The 19,306-nt window shown below is 38.4% G+C and overlaps 1 protein-coding gene across 1 annotated transcript in view; it reads right to left on the bottom strand.

Moving 5' to 3' along the window:
• Nucleotides 1-19,306, bottom strand: part of CUBN (cubilin) — a 154,929-nt gene that overhangs the window by 111,874 nt on the left and 23,749 nt on the right. The window contains exons 18-26 of the mRNA XM_075048329.1: nucleotides 18,220-18,376; nucleotides 17,419-17,597; nucleotides 16,756-16,918; nucleotides 16,293-16,509; nucleotides 15,157-15,287; nucleotides 7,751-7,937; nucleotides 4,530-4,690; nucleotides 3,233-3,414; nucleotides 2,403-2,559 (exon numbers count right to left, since the gene is read on the bottom strand). Coding sequence (XP_074904430.1) covers nucleotides 2,403-2,559; nucleotides 3,233-3,414; nucleotides 4,530-4,690; nucleotides 7,751-7,937; nucleotides 15,157-15,287; nucleotides 16,293-16,509; nucleotides 16,756-16,918; nucleotides 17,419-17,597; nucleotides 18,220-18,376 — 1,534 coding nt within the window. The remainder of the gene's footprint in view (nucleotides 1-2,402; nucleotides 2,560-3,232; nucleotides 3,415-4,529; nucleotides 4,691-7,750; nucleotides 7,938-15,156; nucleotides 15,288-16,292; nucleotides 16,510-16,755; nucleotides 16,919-17,418; nucleotides 17,598-18,219; nucleotides 18,377-19,306) is intronic.

Below are 19,306 nucleotides of genomic sequence, written 5' to 3'. Positions count from 1 at the left end.
ACCTATTGAAGAACATATTGCATGTGGCAAACAAAATCCAGAACTTCCAAACTTGAATCATTCAGCTCTGTTACAACCTCTTCTGACACTTGCACACTCATCAATATATGTAGTACTTTTTTTTTTTTTTTTTGCAGTTTTATTTAATTCTAAATACATGGTTATTCCTGAAACATATTTTCTTCTATTTATTTATTTTTTTAACTAATAATAGAAATTTGCCTCTCATTTGAAACAATTTGGGGAGGGTGCTCAGCAAAGATTAACTAATGGATTGAAGTTGTTTATTTCAGCAACCTGGAAAAAAATTATAATCTCTGGCTAAAACAACAAATGGAAAGTACACTACTAGTAAATGGGTATTGCATTTTCTAGCTCCAGGAACTGGAATTGATCATGAAATTCTTTAAAAAGGAGCCGTGATTTTCCTTGTGGGTCATCCAATAGAATCCTAGCATAAGCACTAGACATTCACCTGGAATAATGAGAGCTTTCCTTGAAGTGCAGAGAAAATGAAAAAGAAACTAAACTAGATAAAGAGTGAAATTACAATTATGGCATTAGGTCAGTGAGTCTCATTTTCCTGTATCCAACTTTCACTAAGGACAGAAAATATCAATGTGGCAATCCCTTGTCTGGAGACAGCATACAATGTGTGTTGGGAGCAGGCCAGTGTAATGCACAGAGAAGAACTGGGCAGGAGGTGGGGAGCAGGGCAGGCTGTTTGCTTTGTACAGCAAATCTGCAGTGTTTGAACAGTAGAAATAGCTGAGATTCACTTATAAAACTCTTCTATTTTCTGTCACTAGGGATAATACACCTACTTCCTGCAATTTTTTTTAATTCTTTCCAAATGATTTACAAAGCAGCAAGGTCTGTGTTTTTAGGACTTCAAAATGCTCAGGATACAGCTGAAGGTCAGGGTCAGGTGGAGTGGAGCTTGTCTGCAAAGCTACACTGAAGCATACAACTGTTTGAAAGGACAGGATGAAGAGTACAAAATGGATTTTGAAGAATGCAAGATGGGTAAAAGCTGCTACACCCTGCCATCAAGATTTTATTAGAAACATATCAGACACAAAGGTGCCTTTGAATGTTAACTTGATACCATGTTTTCCTTTGCAATATTTTCCAATTCATCATTACATTTCTTTCATGTACACATAAATGCATCTGGCATCTAAGCATCCTTATTTTATACCTCTATTTCCTACATAATTTTAGCTTTTGGGCAAGCCATTGAAAGTTTTCTCTGATGCATCTTTGGGAATTAAATATGAATGTAAAAAGTGGATCACATTATCTGATAGCTCAGGTTCTACAACTGAGTCCTTTGAAAGTGCTCTTTCTGTTTAATTAATGAAAGGGGGGGCACCCTTTTCTAATATATCATCTTGACTTTTCAGTCTGAAAAGTACATGGCAGATGAATCTGTGATATCTTTAAGGAATGAGGGAGCTTTGGCTCCTTCACTCTTCTAATTATTGTACGTGCCATGTGTGGATGAATAGCTTTGGTTTTTTCATAATCCATTTACTTTTGTCCAAACCTAGGACAACTTAATGTCTATAAACCTACAGCAATCCCTATCACTTGGGCATGTCATGTTTAGGGTATGCAAAGATGCTTGCAAATCATTTTGTATGTGGTGAAATTCCATATCTTCCAATGTGCATTTAACCATATATGCTAGAGTGTATAAGGTGAAAAGTAAACACCAGGATGATATTCAAGGTTATGATTGGGAACAAAATAACTTTAATTTGTCATGTATCTTCTTGGATTTTTCTCCAAAAGTTATTATTCTGATATTTCTGGGGTAGAACTATTTTACAAAAAAATGTTTGCAAGAAATATGTGACCTTAACCATAAGATATAAAAAATTAAACTTTTTGAAGTGTTCCAGGTAGGCTAAATGATCCTAAGCACCCACAATGATCCAGGATGTCTGAGGGTAACTCACTTATCCTTTGCCATCCTGCCTCAAAAGCAGCTAGAAGAACAGAGAAGCTTGTTCTGTCTGCCTTCTCTGTTAAAAAGTCAGGAGACTGGGTGAGCAGAAGAGCAAGAACAGCCCAATCTACCCTGTTATGGACTCCTAGCAGTTGTTATTCTCAGTAAATCTAGAGTGGTAAGTGTCACTGGCACAGGTAATAGAAGTAGAGCCACCTCACCAGCTTTCTTCTAGGCAGGAGATAATCTCCAACACAAGTAGATGGGCAGCTAATTTTTAGCTCTCTGTGCTCTGTGACAGTAGCAGACTAGAGAATCTGTGTCAATAATAAGCTCTATACATTGTCCTCTGCTCATGAATAGGTAAGATCATGAGCTGCAAGAAGCAGCTTCAGGAACAAGCTGAACTGGAGAAACATGTTATTCTCATCTTCTTTTACTTACTTACCCTGTTTGTATTTGGCTAAAAAACCTTCACCTCGCAGACTGCTACCTGTCCTTAGTTTTACATACATGCTGTCTCCACTGGAATGGATGGGTTGTGGTATCTGATTCCCACAAAATTTACCTAGCTGTTTAGCATTACTGCTGTTGCCATCATACACCTTAAAAAAAAAGAAAGAAAGAAAGAAAGAAAATAATTTAACAGAGCTGATGGCATTATAAATCCAAGTAATTTCCCCATGACAAATGTCTTCTTAGGGAATTGTTACTGGGTATACAAGAGGTTAAATTGTATTTCTGCTCAGAGGAAGCCTGACAGGCATTTCAGAAACAAGCAAATCAGTGGAAAACCAGGAAGCCAGTAACTGAATACTGGTGGGTTTTGAGGGGCTTACTCACCAAGAGGGGAAAACTGCACTCCATTTCAACTCTATTAAATATATTCAAATAATTTATCCAACAATTCAAATATGAAAATTGTGATTAACAATAGGGTTATCAACACTGTTGTGCCTTTTTCCTTGTAATTAACTAAGAAAGCATACTAAGGCCTTGGTCCAAAACACAGCAGGTTTAAAAGATATAGACAGATTCTTGTTTCAATGGCCTTTTTATCTAGACATAAATGCTTTTCTTACCAGCAGCTACACAGACACTGCTGCCTTACCTCTCACTGCTCTGTGATATGAAGGTAGCATGTCAGCATGGAGCTTTCCTTTTCTGGGTCTGTTTACTTACAAATGTTTGAAGACCAGGACCATATGTCTTTTCCTTGCCTGTGTACTCATCATACTCAGCTGCCTCCTATGGAGCAAAGCGTCAGAGGGTACATACCGCAAGGTAATCAAAGTTGCACTTTGGGTGATATGCTAGATGGAACTGTTCAAACTGGATTTTGAATGGGGTTCCTCGGTTTCCTCTGAGCAACCAGTAGCATTCTGAATTCTGGTAATATGGCATAGGGTAGTTGGGAGACATGAAGATACCAGAAACTGTCGTCAAAGTCCCACCACAGCCTGCAAATGGCAAAGAAACCAAACCAACATTTAACACCTAGAAGAGCAGAGAAGTAGACATGATGTGTGAGATTCACACTACTGTCCTCCTTCACATACCCTGAACATCTTCAGTGATGCCCGAAAAATCTGCATTTAGCCAACAGTGTTGTAAGCAGAAGAGAGCCCATAGCACCTAGAAGTATTAACTATCTAATTGGAAGAGTGCTCCTCATAGATAGCTAATCTTCAAATAGAAACCACTCCATTAAATTCTTGGTTACTGCTGTTGTGGTTTAAGCCCAGCCAGCAACTAAGCACCATGCAGCCGCTTACTCATTTCACCCCCACCCAGTGGGATGGGGGAGAAATTCAGAAAAAGAAGTAAAACTCATGGGTTGAGATAAGAAAGGTTTAATAGAACAGAAAAGAAGAAACTAAATAATTATAATGATAACACTAATAAAATGACAGCAGTAATAATAGAAGGACTGGAATATACAAATGATGCACAGTGCAATTGCTCCCCACCCGCTGATCGACACCCAGTTAATCCCCAAGCGGCAAGCCCCCCCACCCCCACTCCCCCAGTTTATATACTAGATGTGACATCCCATGGTATGGAATACCCCTTTGGCCACTTTGGGTCAGGTGCCCTGGCTGTGTCCTGTGCCAACTTCTTGTGCCCCTCCAGCTTTCTCACCGGCTGGGCATGAGAAGCTGAAAAATCCTTGACTTTAGACTAAACACTACTTAGCAACAACTGTGTTGTGTTATCAACATTCTTCTCATACTGAACTCAAAACACAGCACTGTACCAGCTACTGGGAAGACAATTAACTCTATCCCAGCTGAAACCAGGACAACTGCTTTCCTAAACATATGAGAAAGTTGATGCTATTTTATATCTAGGGAATAGTATATCCTTCCCTGTGGAGAAAAAGAAAGCCCAAGGATCAAGAAAGTTGTATCCTTGATCTTAACAACATGAAAATATGTTGCTATATAATTAGCAGACAGATTTTAGAAGACGGGAAGCAGAAAAGGTGTGGGGGAAAAGGTGAGAAATTAAATACAAATGAAAGATCAAAAATGAGATGTGTAAAATGGTTTTATACTTGATGCAGTCATTTTACCTGCTGATGTACCATCCCACTCTGCCAAAAATCCCTTTGCTGCACCAAACATGTCACTTACAAACTTTATCCACAGCTTGTTACCATGAGAGATTATAACAGGAGGCAGGTCTTCACCACAGTATTTTCCAAGAGGAGGAGAAATTTCATATCCTCCATCTCTAGAATAATATTGAAGAAAAACCTTGAGTCAAAGAGGGAAACTATGAGAAATGTTAACAAATCAAAAATCTTGGGATTCTTTCAGGCCTGGGAAAGACTAATCCTGCTCTTCATCTTCCACAGCAATACAGCTACCAAATACTGGAGGAGTCCTGCTACTTGCAGTAAGAAGTCCTACCACAAGCACCTGCTTGCTGGGTATGTCCACTCTCATCTCATCAGCCTGTGCAGAGTCTGTCAATACAATGTGTCTCAAGTAGACTTGATGCTGCAGAGGCAGGACCTTCTCTATATTCTACAAGGTCACAATCATAGGTGTAACCAAAGGTAATCTTCTAATTTGAAGAAATAACAGTTTGCTCACTTCTCACTATTTAGCCTGGCACAAAACCAGATGAGCTGACCTATTAAAAAAACACATGTTTATTTGCCACCACACAAATGGGAACCCATTTCTCAGAACAGATATGGTGCATGTTTTGAAATATTTTCTTAGCCTTCAGAATTGTTTCTACAACCACTTATTTCCTATTTTTAAATTAAGTAATATTTCCAGTAATATTTTCTAATACTGTAATCAGGATGCACAGCTAATGTTCTGTTTTGCTACCTGCGCATGTCTCATGGGAATAAAAAAGGCAGTGACAACTTGCTTGTCACTTGCTTTCTAACCTTATCTTTAAGCACTTTCATATTACAAATACCCTACAGGTCATTAGGACAATAATAAATACATTTATATCTATATATGGGTGTGATATTAATATGATGCTATTTAAGTGGACAGTAGTACTTTCAATTACATTTTCACAGGTTTATACCTGCTTTTGAGAGAAATTTCCACTTAGACCTTGCCACTCTGTTTTCTTGTCATCCTCCCAGCTTAAACTGTTTGCCTCTGTCTCAGGTTACTTGCAGTTGAAGAACTGTGCCAGAACCTCCCCTCACTTGCATCTTGGCCTCTGCAGCTGTGGTCGGAGGAACAATTTTCTTAGTTGACTGAATGCAGTTTATCAGAGGACACCTCAGGACAAGAAACCAGAGTGGCACCTCACCTAAGACTTATCTAGCTACCCCATGTAATGGTATCAGGTTTGATGACACATTCTGGAAATCCAGTTATGGGAGCAGAAATGTGCTGAGTTGCAGTTAGCAATGTTCTGGCCATACCTTAAAACCTGTTTAATGCTGCTGAGCTCTTCACAGAGACAACAGAGTTAGATTTATGCAAGAAATGAATGTTTTCAGTTCTCGAGATCAAAAAGTGAAAAAACCCACAGTTATAATTCAGATCTACCCCAAATTAAGGTGCTAACTATTAAAGCTAGGTTGAATTTAATCTCAGATAGTTGTTTTAAAATGAAAAAATGAAACACTTCGCTTAGAAAATATTGAAAAAAAACCTTTCAGTTTTTCATAACTTTCTCCAGTTTGTATGTACAGCTGAAAACAACCAGCTAATTCAGCAGGAATTCAGAATCTCAACACTGCAACTTCAGCAAACAGCTTTTTGTTTCATTCGAAAAAATAAGACGCTACTAACCGAGGAATAAACCATACAGAAAATCAGGTATAATGTTCAGAATGAGTTTTATCACAGTGCTCACTGAGGTCATGGAAACTCATGGCATCCTCAGGGTGAAAAAACACACTGGTGTTCTGCAGACATGGTTCATCTAGAGAGCTGGCTCATGAGGACAAAAATGGGTGCACTGATGCTGGCACAGTGAAAATCCAACACAGCAACACAGCAGAAAGGGTGTGTACTTGGTGCTGCTGTATTGTAAGTATGCAGCTAACCTTCCTGCAAATATTATTTTCTTCTACTTGTCTCTGTCCTGTAAAATTTACTAGAAATCACCATGCTAATATCCTAACTTTAATGGTGATGCCAGTTTAGACAAATATAGCAGATTATGTAAATGTTCCTAGTGCTGCATCATAGAATAGCTGCTGTTTAAAGATGATAAACATAAAACAGAATATAGAATCATAGAATAGTTTGGGTTGGAGGGGACCTTTAAAGGTCATCTAGTGCAACCCTCCCTGCAATGAGCAGGGACATCGTCAACTAGATCAGGTTGCTCAGAGCCCCGTCCAACCTGACCTTGAATGTTTCCAGGGATGTCATGTCAAATGCACCACTCAGCTGGGCATCATCTGCCAACTTGATGAGGGTGCACTCGATCCCGCTCACTATGTCATCAATGAAGATATTAAACAGTACTGGTCCCAATATGGACCCCTGAGGGACACCACTGGTCACCATCATGTCTGCCTGGACATTGAGCCATTGACCACTACCCTCTGGATGTGACCATCCAACCAATTCCTCATCCACCAAACAGTCCACCCATCAAATCCATCTCTCTCCCATTTAGAGAGAAGGAGGTTGTAGGGGACCATGTCAAAGGCCTTACAGAAATCCAGACAGATGACAACTGTAGCTCTTCCCTTGTCCACTGATGTAGTCACTCCACCATAGAAGGCCACTAGGTTGGTCAGGCAGGACTTGCCCTTGGTGCAGCCATGCTGGCTGTCTTGAATCATGTCCCTGTCCTCCATGTGCCTTCACAGAGCTTCTAGGAGGATCTGTTCCATGATCTTCCCAGGCACAGAGGTGAGGCTGACAGGTCGGTAGTTCCCAGGGTCCTCCTTTCTACCCTTTTTTAAAAACGGGTGCAATGTTTCCCTTTTTCCAGTCACCAGGGACTTCACCTGACTGCCGTGACTTTTCAAATCTCATGGAGAATATGTCACAAAACGGGCAGTAAAACTCTTTGCTTCTGCACTAAGGAAAACAACCAGAATGCAGTGCATGGCAACGCAGTCCACATACTCCACTTGCTCTGAGAGCTGGAATTTACCAAGTGGGAAAGCTGACAATGGAGCAGGATTGGAGGAGGAAAAAGTAGCCTTTAAAGTTCTCTGGTAAATCGTTTTCCCACATTGACAGCACAGGTGTATAGTTAAAACTATAGCTTCTGAACATGCCTAAGTGTATTTGGACAGCTGCCATGGTTATCAGTAATAAGGACAAGAGAAAAAATTAGGCTTGCCTTATTTCTACATAATCGTCTGTACAGACTTTATTCCCGTGCAAGGTGAAGTTGGTGAAGCGCAGCACAATCCGCCTGTTCATTCCCACTGTGATGGTGTATATGCACTCCATCCGGACAGGGTAGTTATTGGGATAGTTTGGAGATGTTAGCACACCAGTTTCAGTACTGTAGTTGTGTGAGCACACTTTAAAAAGAAAAGAAACAAGTATAAATTAATTTAATATGTATGCTAAATTAACAGGAAATTTCTGTTTTCAACAGATAAAGGAGCAAACATCCTGTTCTCCTGCGCATTATAACTCTTCCTGGACATATCTTACTGCTGGATGTCATCACTGTAAAGTAAAACCAGAATCCAGCTGGGATTTTCTATATTTGAGTTGATTTGTTCAGCTTTTACCAGAACACTGTGTTTGTAATAAATAGGCAACGTAAGAGTAGTTCCAGCTGCCTAAGTTGGCTTTGACCTAAAACCCAGGTAAGCAGAGAAAGGAAACTGAAAAGTTTATCATGATCAACACAAAAGGTAGTCTTCCTGAATTTCTGAAAAGCAGAATGTGGGCTGGATTTGATGACCCTGGAGACTCATTCTGGTCCTCCATTCCCATTTCAGGTCCTACAGGTTGCAACTATAAAAATGAAAGTAGATTTCTTAAGTACTTTCTGTCAAATAGGCAGAGTTAGACTAATTATGAAGTACAACTGATAGAGCAAGCAAAATATTATGATTAACTTTATACTCACTTAAGCTGGTTGCCACAGATCTCTGAAACATGTTTTCTAGCACAACATAGCTGCAGTGTAGTAATACTTGTGCTTAATACTTCAATATGGATAATAATTTAGGGGAAAGGGATGAAATTACAGTTCAGGCCCTCCATGTGTAAGGTTGGTTATTTCCAAGTCTGTTCTTTATCCATTCTAACTACTAAAATGCTTTTGCTTTTAATGGTGTCTTTTTTAATGGTGTTTTGCATTCTTGGTCACCCAGAAAGCCTCTGTTGAAAATGTTTTCTGTGGAATAAATACCCCCAAAGCTAGCTACCAGACTCATGTTCCTAACTCATAACAACAAGAACAAAGAAAGATGACACAGAAACAGGCCAATAATTTTCTGCCATTGGGTTGTACTTTGGTATTGACAAGTCAAAAAGGTTTCATGCACTCGTTTACCTAAAATCATGATCTACTAAAGTCTTTATCTAGAATTTTAGTCATTTGTGTGTTCCATCACAGATAGGCTCTAATGTATGCATATAACAATCAGGTTAGTCCTGGTCACCTTAAAAACTTTGTGCTGCTTTATAAGTCCTTATAATGCCCTTGCTGTGCTGCCAGCTCCCATGGTGTTTCATGATATGTAGGGCTTATCATCAAACCCCAGGTCCTTAAGTCATATGATTTCTTGAGAACTCTGCCTGCAGGGTTAGAAATCTGACTTAGAAATGTGATCCAAGTTTTTCTAACAGCTCATTACACAAAAAACAATAAAAAAATAAAATTAAAATGTGTGTATACTTATTAGGTTACATATTTTTAACTAATTATTTCCTCCTGATTTTGGACAGTTAGATGTTTGACTCATGCACATTTAATGGTTAGAGCTGTTGCAATACTGCTATTCCTTATTCACTCAGAGGCTGAGACTATGAACACTAGCTTTCAGCCTGGAGAATATTAAAATGGATGTACTAGATAAGGGCCCTTAGGGTAAAATTAGCAACACAGAAGCCAAAATGTTTTTATCAGCCCTTTTAAGAACAATTTCCACAAAACTATCCAGGTTCCCTCCCTCACCAAAGTTTGTTCTCTTGGGAGTAATCCATGCAGAAACTTGTATCCCAAGTGCTGCATACTGTTCTACACTTCACATAACAATCTTCTTTATGATCTAAGGGGGCATAAATACAGAAGGTGGAACAGTGACTGCCTTAGAAATGTCAGACTTCTGGCTACAGTGAAATAAATCCAAGTGTAGACTGAGCATACACTGCTATGAAGTTTAGGAAAAGCATAAATGAACCCATGTTTTTTGACAGCCAACTCTCTTCTGGTAACTGGATTCATGTGTTGTGTTCTACTTTCAACAGGAGAGCTGGCACTCCCCTTTTGCCCTCACTTCGCTAACACAGCATTTGGGGGTGTGCTTGGGCAGTAATAGTTCCTTCAGTGAACACTTTTAGCAAAGTTAGCAAGAAAGAAATACTTTGACTCCTTTGCCAAAGTTCAGAATGCAGGCCAACGCCATAATGTGATTATTATATGCCTGGAAAAAATACGAATTCAGTTTAGTTTGAAGACACTTATTGCAGCTCATGAAAAACAGAAGAAGGAGGAAATTGTCGAGGACAATTGCACATCTTGCTTTGCCAGCGTGTGAGGTTTTGAAAGATATTCAATCTGCTTTCTGATTTTGGTACTGAATGTGTTTGCTCTTCTGAAAAAAATGCCATAAATGGCAGTAACCCACTGTAATAGCCAACAGAGGACAAAAATGCCAGCTTTTGTACCACTCACTCATGAAATCATGCATAATGCAGAAAATTATATCCATGTTTTTTCCCATAAAGAGATATTCATCGGTTGCCACAATTCCAATTAATCAAAAAAAAAACTATAGTGTCGTATGTAAAATGGGAGTTTTCTTTCGATCTCACTTTGCCAAAGGAAAATTGGGATGCCTAACAATTAGATCTTTATGTAATACTATGCATGTTTAGGAAAATAAGGAAGAAACTCTCACATGAAGTATATGTCTCTCCACAGGCAATGGAAAAGCACATCTGGACTTCAGGGCCTTCTGTTACTCCTGCTGGCAGATGCTAACAGGCTTAATTTTTACCAAGAAGGCACAAAAAGGTCCTTTGTAGCATTTCAGACCCAAACTCCTTAGAAACACTGGGTACAGCTGTTTAAAAAGAATCTCTGACTCTCTTCTGCTGATTTACACATAAACACACATACTATAGAGTTGTAGACACATATATAGGTGTACACAGGCAGACTAATACCCTGATCAAACATAACCAAGTTAATTGGCGTAACAAGTTGTCTGTTGCCAGCTGATTGAGCCTTTTTCCTGGGACTTAGGATGAGCTGATGCCCAAGATGCATGTAGGACTTCAGCTTTTTTTTCTCTTAGCTGAGCCTTGTTCAACCATGCCCTTTATCTCTGCACACACATATTTGTCAGACACTACTTTCCATTCTTGTCTTTGCTTGTTCAGCTGATGAGAAAAGCTAGGCAACATCCTCCTACTAATTACTGGGTTCAGTCAGCAAGATGGAAACTGAGATCTCAACTTGTACTCAGCTATCAATAAAGACGACAAACAAATCTATACCTCACATTCAGGTGCACTTTTAAGTCCATGGGTTTACAGATGTTTTCCTTTCTTTCCTCATCCTTCTCAAACTGACTTCTCCAGTCAGTCATTGTCAGCTAACATATACCACATAATGAAGCTATTTAAAACCAAGTTACTCCTCTTGATAAATAATATCATTCACAATTCAGGATTATAAGGAGACAAAATCTTATCTTTCACCAAAGTCAGAGAAAGACCAGGTATAAAAACTCTATGAGGAGCTAAAAACCTTGTAAATGCTGACTTTTCTCAGCAGAAAGGATGAAATGAAGCCCCTTTAATGAAACAAACAAGTGAAAAACAAAAGAAAAAGAAAAAACACACACCCCCCAAACCCCAATTCAAAGTAAAACAAATAAATTTCCACTTACTTGTGAAGAAGTCAAGGACAATAAAATACATACACTGACTCTAGTTCTATTCCTGTTGAAAAATTTTGGCCTGGATCTTTCAAGACCCTGAGCAACACTTCCAGGAAAGACTGAGCTCTTTCAAATATTTTTCAATAATTTTACATGGGTTCTCTGTGGCGTGGTCAGCCAAGATGGGCAAAAGAAAACCCTAAAATCTGTCATAACACTTATATGGCTGCTGTAACATTTGTCTATCTGGTATTTGAGACCTGGACTCTAGGAAATAAACCCAAATATTACTTTGCTTTCCATGTGACTTTCCCCTTTAAAAGACAGAAAGACAGCCAAGAACTAAGCATCCAAGGTACAGATAGTTTAAGTGGGCAATATACATTTTAAACAACTGTCATGTAGGCATGTTTGACTGAAGGATTTCCATTTGTACTGCTGCCATATGAGCTATTTGCAGCTACTAGCTGGCAGACTGCTAAAAGTTGTTTGCACTTTATGGACCATGGGCATGGCTGTATCTTGTGGCATTCAAATTTTTTTGAACAGGAAATATAGCTTTGCCATTATTTTCAGGCTACTTTTCAACTAATTAATATATCACAGATAAGCCATGCTAACAAAAACATTGTTTGCTAAAATGCATGGAGAGGAAAACTAGTTTTGTTTTACACAAAAATATTTTTTTCACTCCTACTTATCCTTTTTTTTTTTTACTCCTATTTATTCTTTTTTGGAGGATAATCTTGTCCATCTTTTCAATAGCTCATTCTCTGTAAAATAACTCCAGGCAAAATCTTATTGAAATCTCTAATATGAACCAGAACAGGTCTAGCCAGTTCTGATATTGGTTACACTCTAGCTGGCTAAGAAAACATAGCTTAAAAATATGAAGGAGTTTTACTGCACAAGAAACATTATTAGAACCATATTTTCCTTAGCAGAAAAATGAAAATAGGCAGCAGATGTAAAGAAAAAAAAAATCCATAGCTTTGGTAAATCTCTCAGATATGATTATGTTCAGCAATTTGCTACCCTAGCGTAACTGGATATACATAAGATGAATATCAGACCTAAACATCTCACAGTGGGAAAACTAAACTTGATATGATTTCAGGGAAGCGGGGAGTTGCTCCTCACAGCAAAGTCCACGTACACACATGTGTTTGCCTTCTCTCAGGCCATAGAAACTTCAAAACACTTTATTCTTAAAAAATGAATGTTAGCAGTCCAGTATTTATGACCACCTTATAGTACTGCTATGCTTGTACTGGGACCAAAAGAAACAAATCTCTGTAGAGAAATCAGATCGTAGTTTCAACTTCTGTATAAGTTTATTACTCTCAGTTTCAGTAGTTATCTGCTACTTTGCCACACTTCTACAAACTACAGTGGTTGAAATGAAAAAGCATTTATTCTAGAGATCATAGTTCTCGTCTGAGTGAGAATAAATTGAGAGTTAGCCCAGTTTAGCTGAAGAGTAGTAAAGATATCTGCATTCATTATGGGAAAAACAAATCATACCTGTTGTTTAGAGTTTGGATGAAGATTTTACATAGTTCTAATTTCATATAAACATTTTTTACAGTTTCTAGTTATTAATAGCATTGAAGAGAAAACAGACTTGCATTTTTATGACATAGTTTGAAATCATTCCAGGGACAGTGTTGATGCAGTTTGAACCTCACGTGATGCATATAGCAGTGCTTTGGATGAAAGATAAGAAAATCCATTCATCATGGTGGTGGTAAAGGAGGGGAATATGGAAGAGAGGAGGTAGAGCAGTGAAGTTGGATGGCACCGGGATAACTATCAAAGCCAGAGAAACAGATAGGGTTACTCAGAGGCAGAAATATAGATTAAAGTTGAGTAAAGAATATTTTGATCTTGAACTGTGAGAAGAGCTGCTATAAGAACAGTTAGGAAGGAATCAAATCCACCCACAAAATATTAATCTGAGGTAAAGTAAAAGAAAAAATGTCACATTAACAAATAACAATCATACTTAGAGAAGTTACAGTTTGCAGCTCCAAAACCAGGCTCATAGAAGACTTTCTTTATAAGCCTGATTGAAAATTTCACAGTTTCTTACTGATAAGAACTCAGGTTTCAAACTATGGAATCTTTCTTGGAAAGTTTTTTTAAAAGTAGAAATTGGGGTTTGGCCTATTATTTTCTAACAAACAGTAATTTCCTCCTTGGAATAGTTCTCATTAAATCTTAATTGTTTTTACTGGCTTCTTGGTTTCCATGCCAGATAACTCAAGTATGAATGAAGGCAGCTGAGAAAATGGATTATTTGGATTTGTAAGTTATCTGGTAGTGAATAAAAACACAGTGGCAAAATACGTACTGGTCTTGCCTACACACATGCTTGAGAGATTAAATAATAACCAAATTTTCCAAGCTGTCATCAAGAAAGCAGTTATTTTTCACATGGTAGAAATTGGAAATTTTGCTGGTTTTAAACAGGTTGGAGAAACTCAGAAAGCAGGAAGAATAAAAGAAACTAAGAGCAAACAATAAGCAGCCATTGGTAGTTTATGGCTGCATAGATGATTATTATGAATTTCTGGTATTCATCTAATAAATCCCTTGTAGCCTGCACACACACACACAAATGACCTAGAAACTGGTTAATGATGGATAGATAAATAACCCAGCTACAAATGTATTCTCACTTTTACTTTTCTTCATTGTCCCACTCTGCCCCTTTTGTGGTTTAAAAACAGGTTTTGTAGGCAGAACCTGTCCCTCTACCCACATAAATCCTCTTCTACTACAGATCTGTCTTTAGCAGAGAGGGGAGCAATAGCAGACCCATGTCTATTGGGTCTATGAAACTGGTAGTTACAGTCTTTCATCAAGAGGCTCCTTTTTCAAGTGCAGTTCAGTCACTGCTAAAATGCTCTCAGTGCTAGAGAGAGGGGCAAACACTGGATCAGGTATGGTGGGTTCAGCATAGTTTGAAAGCACAGATGTGCTTGATTAGAATTTGGAGTAATTTCTCAGTTTTTCTCTGCATTAGAGAACTAAGGAAGGAACCATCATTCTTCTCTTCAGTAGTCTTTACCCCATTGATGTATGTCATGGCCCCTTAAAAGGAGATACTTAAAGGGCAGGTTTAAGGCATAACAGGAGCCTTGAACTCTTGTGGAGACAGAAAGGGTGCACTCTGTCGTAACAAAAAAAGACCCAGCTTGTTCTTTCAGGTTATTTTGCTGCTTTATCAAATTTCATCCTATATGACCTTTCTCTGCCCATCATCAATACTGCACCTTAATAGGGACTAAATTAATTTTTATGGCACCTGAGAGTCTCCCATTCAAGTAAGCTGTCCACAATTGCTAAGCTTCCTAGATCACACATACTCAGCTCAGAACGGACAAAGCAAATTTAGAAAATACTTTTCCTAAATAATTCATGCAGTTCTACCATGTCAGCTCTTACTGGCTTTTTAAAGAAAACAGCAGTGTTGCTTACAGAAATTGTTTTCTGCTTTCCTAGGGAGGAAAAAAGCTTGTGAATAAAGCAGGATAAATAAGAAGGGGTAGAAGAGGCACCAGGCAGTCTTCTGTTAACATAGAAAATAATGTTTCTGTTTCTTGTAGTGGTTATTTACAGTGACAGCTGAAAACATACAATTTACATAATGAACAGACTGACATATTACCTTGTGATGCATTCAGGGAGATGTAATTAGCTGAGAAACCCTCAGATGTAATGCTGCGATCGGTCACAAAGTACAACATCATCATGTTGCCACCACTAGTGATGGATGGTGGAATTGATCTTCCGCAGTACCTGCAGCAAAAAGATGCCCCAAATTGAAAGGCAGTACTTTATGAAGCATCTGTATTACTGGAAGAGGATTCAGCTTTCCTGAGCAGTTTGAACAGTTATGCATAGACAAATGTGTCCTTTGGATGATACAGATCCCAGCCATATACCCTGTATCATAGGACTAAATAGCACACTACATGTACAAATCTAACTTGTGTGGCAAAGTCAGAGAAGAAACTGTTCATCAAGTTGTCAAATTCTTATTGAAATTATTCTATGCTGTACCTACAACATATTCTGTTCTTTTGTAGGAGTCAGAGTGGCTGGCCAAAGACTAAGGTTGCAAAACGCTCTCCATTATGACATTAATTTGCTCCTTATTTTCCAAAATACTGCCATGTTAGCCAACTACTTTACAGCCTGTAGCTGCAGCTGGATACTGTTCCCAAGTAGTTCAGATGTTCTTGAATTCTAGGGCGGCAAGAAAACCCTGTGTATACCCCAACTGGAGAAGGGGAAAAAAAGAAAAGATTCTTCCCTAAGATAAAATCACATATCAAGAGAAATTGAAAACAAATTCCTATAAAATGCAGATTTTGGTTTAGTTTTTGCTGAGATCCAAATGCACAATCTTTTAAGTAATCTTTCTTTCACTTATGCAAGTGTTTCAAAACACGTCTTTTGCTGGGCACAGATATACTAATGCTTTTGAACTTATTTCCCATACATCAAAATGTTAATGGAGCTGGACTATGCCAGCTATTGAAACCTGTCCTTAAAAAGCTATCTTTTTGACACAAGTTAGGTTGTCCTGGTATAATATTTATTAAATGTGCTTCTCATTCCATAGTCAAAGAAAGCAAGCTGCCTTTACTATCCTAAGCAGAGAAATTGCTGCTATTGTTTCTGTAATGCAGAGAAATTAATCTACACACAGAATTTAGGGAAGAAAATTGGATGTTGAGGTCTACAGAACAGTGCTCACTCTACAGTAATTCAGCTCTGTAGGCTAATGGACATATTCACCTTCCCAATTTTTGCACAGTGGTGTTGTCATATATTTCAAGATAATCCTTTCTGCAACTATAATCAAATTCCAAGTTAAATGAAGTGAATGTCAGGCGGATAAGGTAGCCAGGTTGAATGTTGATAATCCAGGTACAGTTAATACCATGTGGGTAGACCTCTGGATGACCAGGACTTGTAATGCTTCCTTTTGGTTCAGTGAGTGTCTCTCCGCATCCTGTAGAGATTTAAAACATCAGGTTAAATGATATATTTACAAAAAAGTTAGGCAATTATAAAATCAGATATTTTTCTTTCTGAAATTTTATAGTCTTTTTTTCCTCAATGCATACTACACAGTAACTGATTCAGAATTGATCTTCCATTACAACCTCATAAAACTTGATGGCCAACTGTTTTCAGAGTACAGGAAAATTTGGAAAGTTTCAACACTCTATACAGAAAACGACAAAAAAATCCTTACCTGTATCTAATGGCCAGTACTCAGCTCTGAAGCCAAGGTTGGTAAGAGAGGAAGCTCTGAATTTGATATAGAGATTGTTCTGTGTAGATTGCACCATAGATGATACAGCTGTACGGCAGTATTTCTCCAAAAGAAGAGAGTCTGTGTTGTTGCCATCTCTGACCTGAAGAACAGTGTATTCAAGATATCCCATACAAATTTCTATTATATTAAAGTTTTAAGCATAAATGAGTTCATAAGAACCACATAAAAGACATCCTCAGCAAGTCAAACCCTACCCTTTTTTCAGCATGGTTTCTACTACAGGTACATAAAATGCAGCCTTATGACTGTCAGAGGAGCATTCTCCCATGCAAAGCATGTCAGATGGAGAAAAGCTGAGACCTTATACCCTCAAACAGTAAGTTGCACATAAACCTCCAAAACCAGGTCTGTTTATCTAAAGACACCTGATATTCCTCTCTGATTATTAAAATGGTCACATCATCTTTGGAGAACCAAGAAAAGGTTTGGGATCCCATTATGAGCCTGGAAAAGCTTTTATAACTGCTGTAAGAAGTGCTTGCCTGTCAAGCACTTCTGTTGTAGTGGAGATGAGTATGAAAATGAACATACAGTTAAGAAATCATATACTATTCATAGTATATGTGTATTATTCTTTACCTCAATGTAGTCCGAGTCACAAGTGGTTGTATTTCGAATGTCAAAGTCGATAAAGTTAAGAATCACCACTTTGCTAGCTGGCTGGGAGATGATCCACTCACAGGTCTTTGGGTGAGGGGACATCCTGGGGTAGTAAGGGGAACGGATAGTGCCTGCTCCAGACAAGGAGCCTCCACAGGCTGCCAAGAGACACCAAGAATCAGTACTTGCAATGAAAGGTTTCACAGAATGTATAATGTGATGTCTATCAAATATCAGTATGAAATTAGAAGAAAACCATCCCTAAAAACCTATCTTCTTATCAGCATCTACTACAGATCATCTGAGTAGTATTAAGAATGTATTTAAAAGAATATATTGCTATAAGTATAGCATAAATATGTATATACAGAACACCAATTTAATTGTGCCCATGAAAACCAATGGATTTGACTCATTTGTTTCACAGACACAGATCTGTTGATGATTAAGAACTAAAAGACAGGAAAAATGAAAGTAAAATTATTTAGGCAGAATTATAGCTGTATCATTTTTGGTATGTTAGCAGGAAGTGATTATCATTAATAGTAGCAATGAGGGTTGCATTTCCAAGCATGCTAGGAGTGCCTACAACAGACCTACTACAGACATCATCTTAGAATTTCTAAAAGTAGCAATAAATAAATAAACTGACTCTATTTTTTTCTTTTATTTCTTTTGAAGTCTGTCTTCAACCCATAATATGGATAATATAGCACGGAAATGACTGAAAGTGTCCAAATTGCAGATCGGTTCACACTGCAAGTTACCAGTTCTTCTTACCAACTTGATAAATGGCCCTGAAGCTAGCCCTTTGCACAGACACATCAGACTTGAACTTGATCCAGAGACTGTTGCTGGTAGAAGTGATTGGTGACATGAGTGTATTATGACAGAATTTGTTAATAAGAGAAGACATCTCACTGTCACCATCTCGAACCTAGTCATCGAAAAGAAAAAAAAGAAAAATGTCAGATCATAAAAGCCTTGGGATCTGATATCTGGATAAAATTATAATCTCACAAGAGCTGCTAAATAACAAAAGGAATAACTATTCTACTTATTTGTAAGAGGGACAGAGCCATCACAGTAACTGGCACAAGCACATGATTTATGAGAGCTCAAAGGACTGGATGATCAGCACAGAAGACGCACACGTGCTACTGTCACAGGACATTAGGGTGAAACAGATCTTCTCAGCTTTAGTACAATTTAGGTCTATGCTTCCAAAAGTGACACCTTTAGTATGAAAGAGACAAGTAAGTTGCTCACCAGTGACAGCTATGAAATTTTTGCCAACACGAAAATCTGCTGGGGATAAAAAGGGGTATTTGTGTTTTTCTTGCTCTGGTCATAAAGCTTCTAGCTTCTTTTTTCAATGGCACTTCTCCAGAACAAGCACACGTCCCATCACACCCATACATCAATGCAGCGGGACAGCTCACTAACAGGAGATGCAACTCTGAGTCCCTAAAGCAGTAAAGAGGTATACTGACATCTTTCCATTACTTTATCTGAAGGGTCCAATGCACAATAATGACAATGAAGCTTTATCAAGGAATCACTTTCAGCTTTTACCTTCTGCACTGCCACTCTACTGACCTCAATCAATTGCTATCTTTTTTGTTTTCCCAGAAGTCGATTATAAATCCTGATTATCAAGGGCACAAGAAGAGAAAGAGGTATTTGCAGCTCCGAACTTCAGGCACTGAACCCACAGTGCATGGGAAAGAATAGGTGCATCCCAGGGACCAGGCAGATCACTGGTATAGCTAAGGAGCAATGAACACCCTCAGAGGTGCCCAAGAAGGCAGCCAACAAGCTGAGGTTCAAAAAAGAGTTCTGCTGCTATTTGCCCAGGCAAAAAATG

Source organism: Buteo buteo, chromosome 2 (genome assembly GCF_964188355.1).
Source record: "Buteo buteo chromosome 2, bButBut1.hap1.1, whole genome shotgun sequence".
Classification (NCBI taxonomy): domain Eukaryota; kingdom Metazoa; phylum Chordata; class Aves; order Accipitriformes; family Accipitridae; genus Buteo; species Buteo buteo.
Note: the sequence above shows the minus strand (reverse complement) of the source record. Positions and strands in the feature narration are given on the sequence as shown.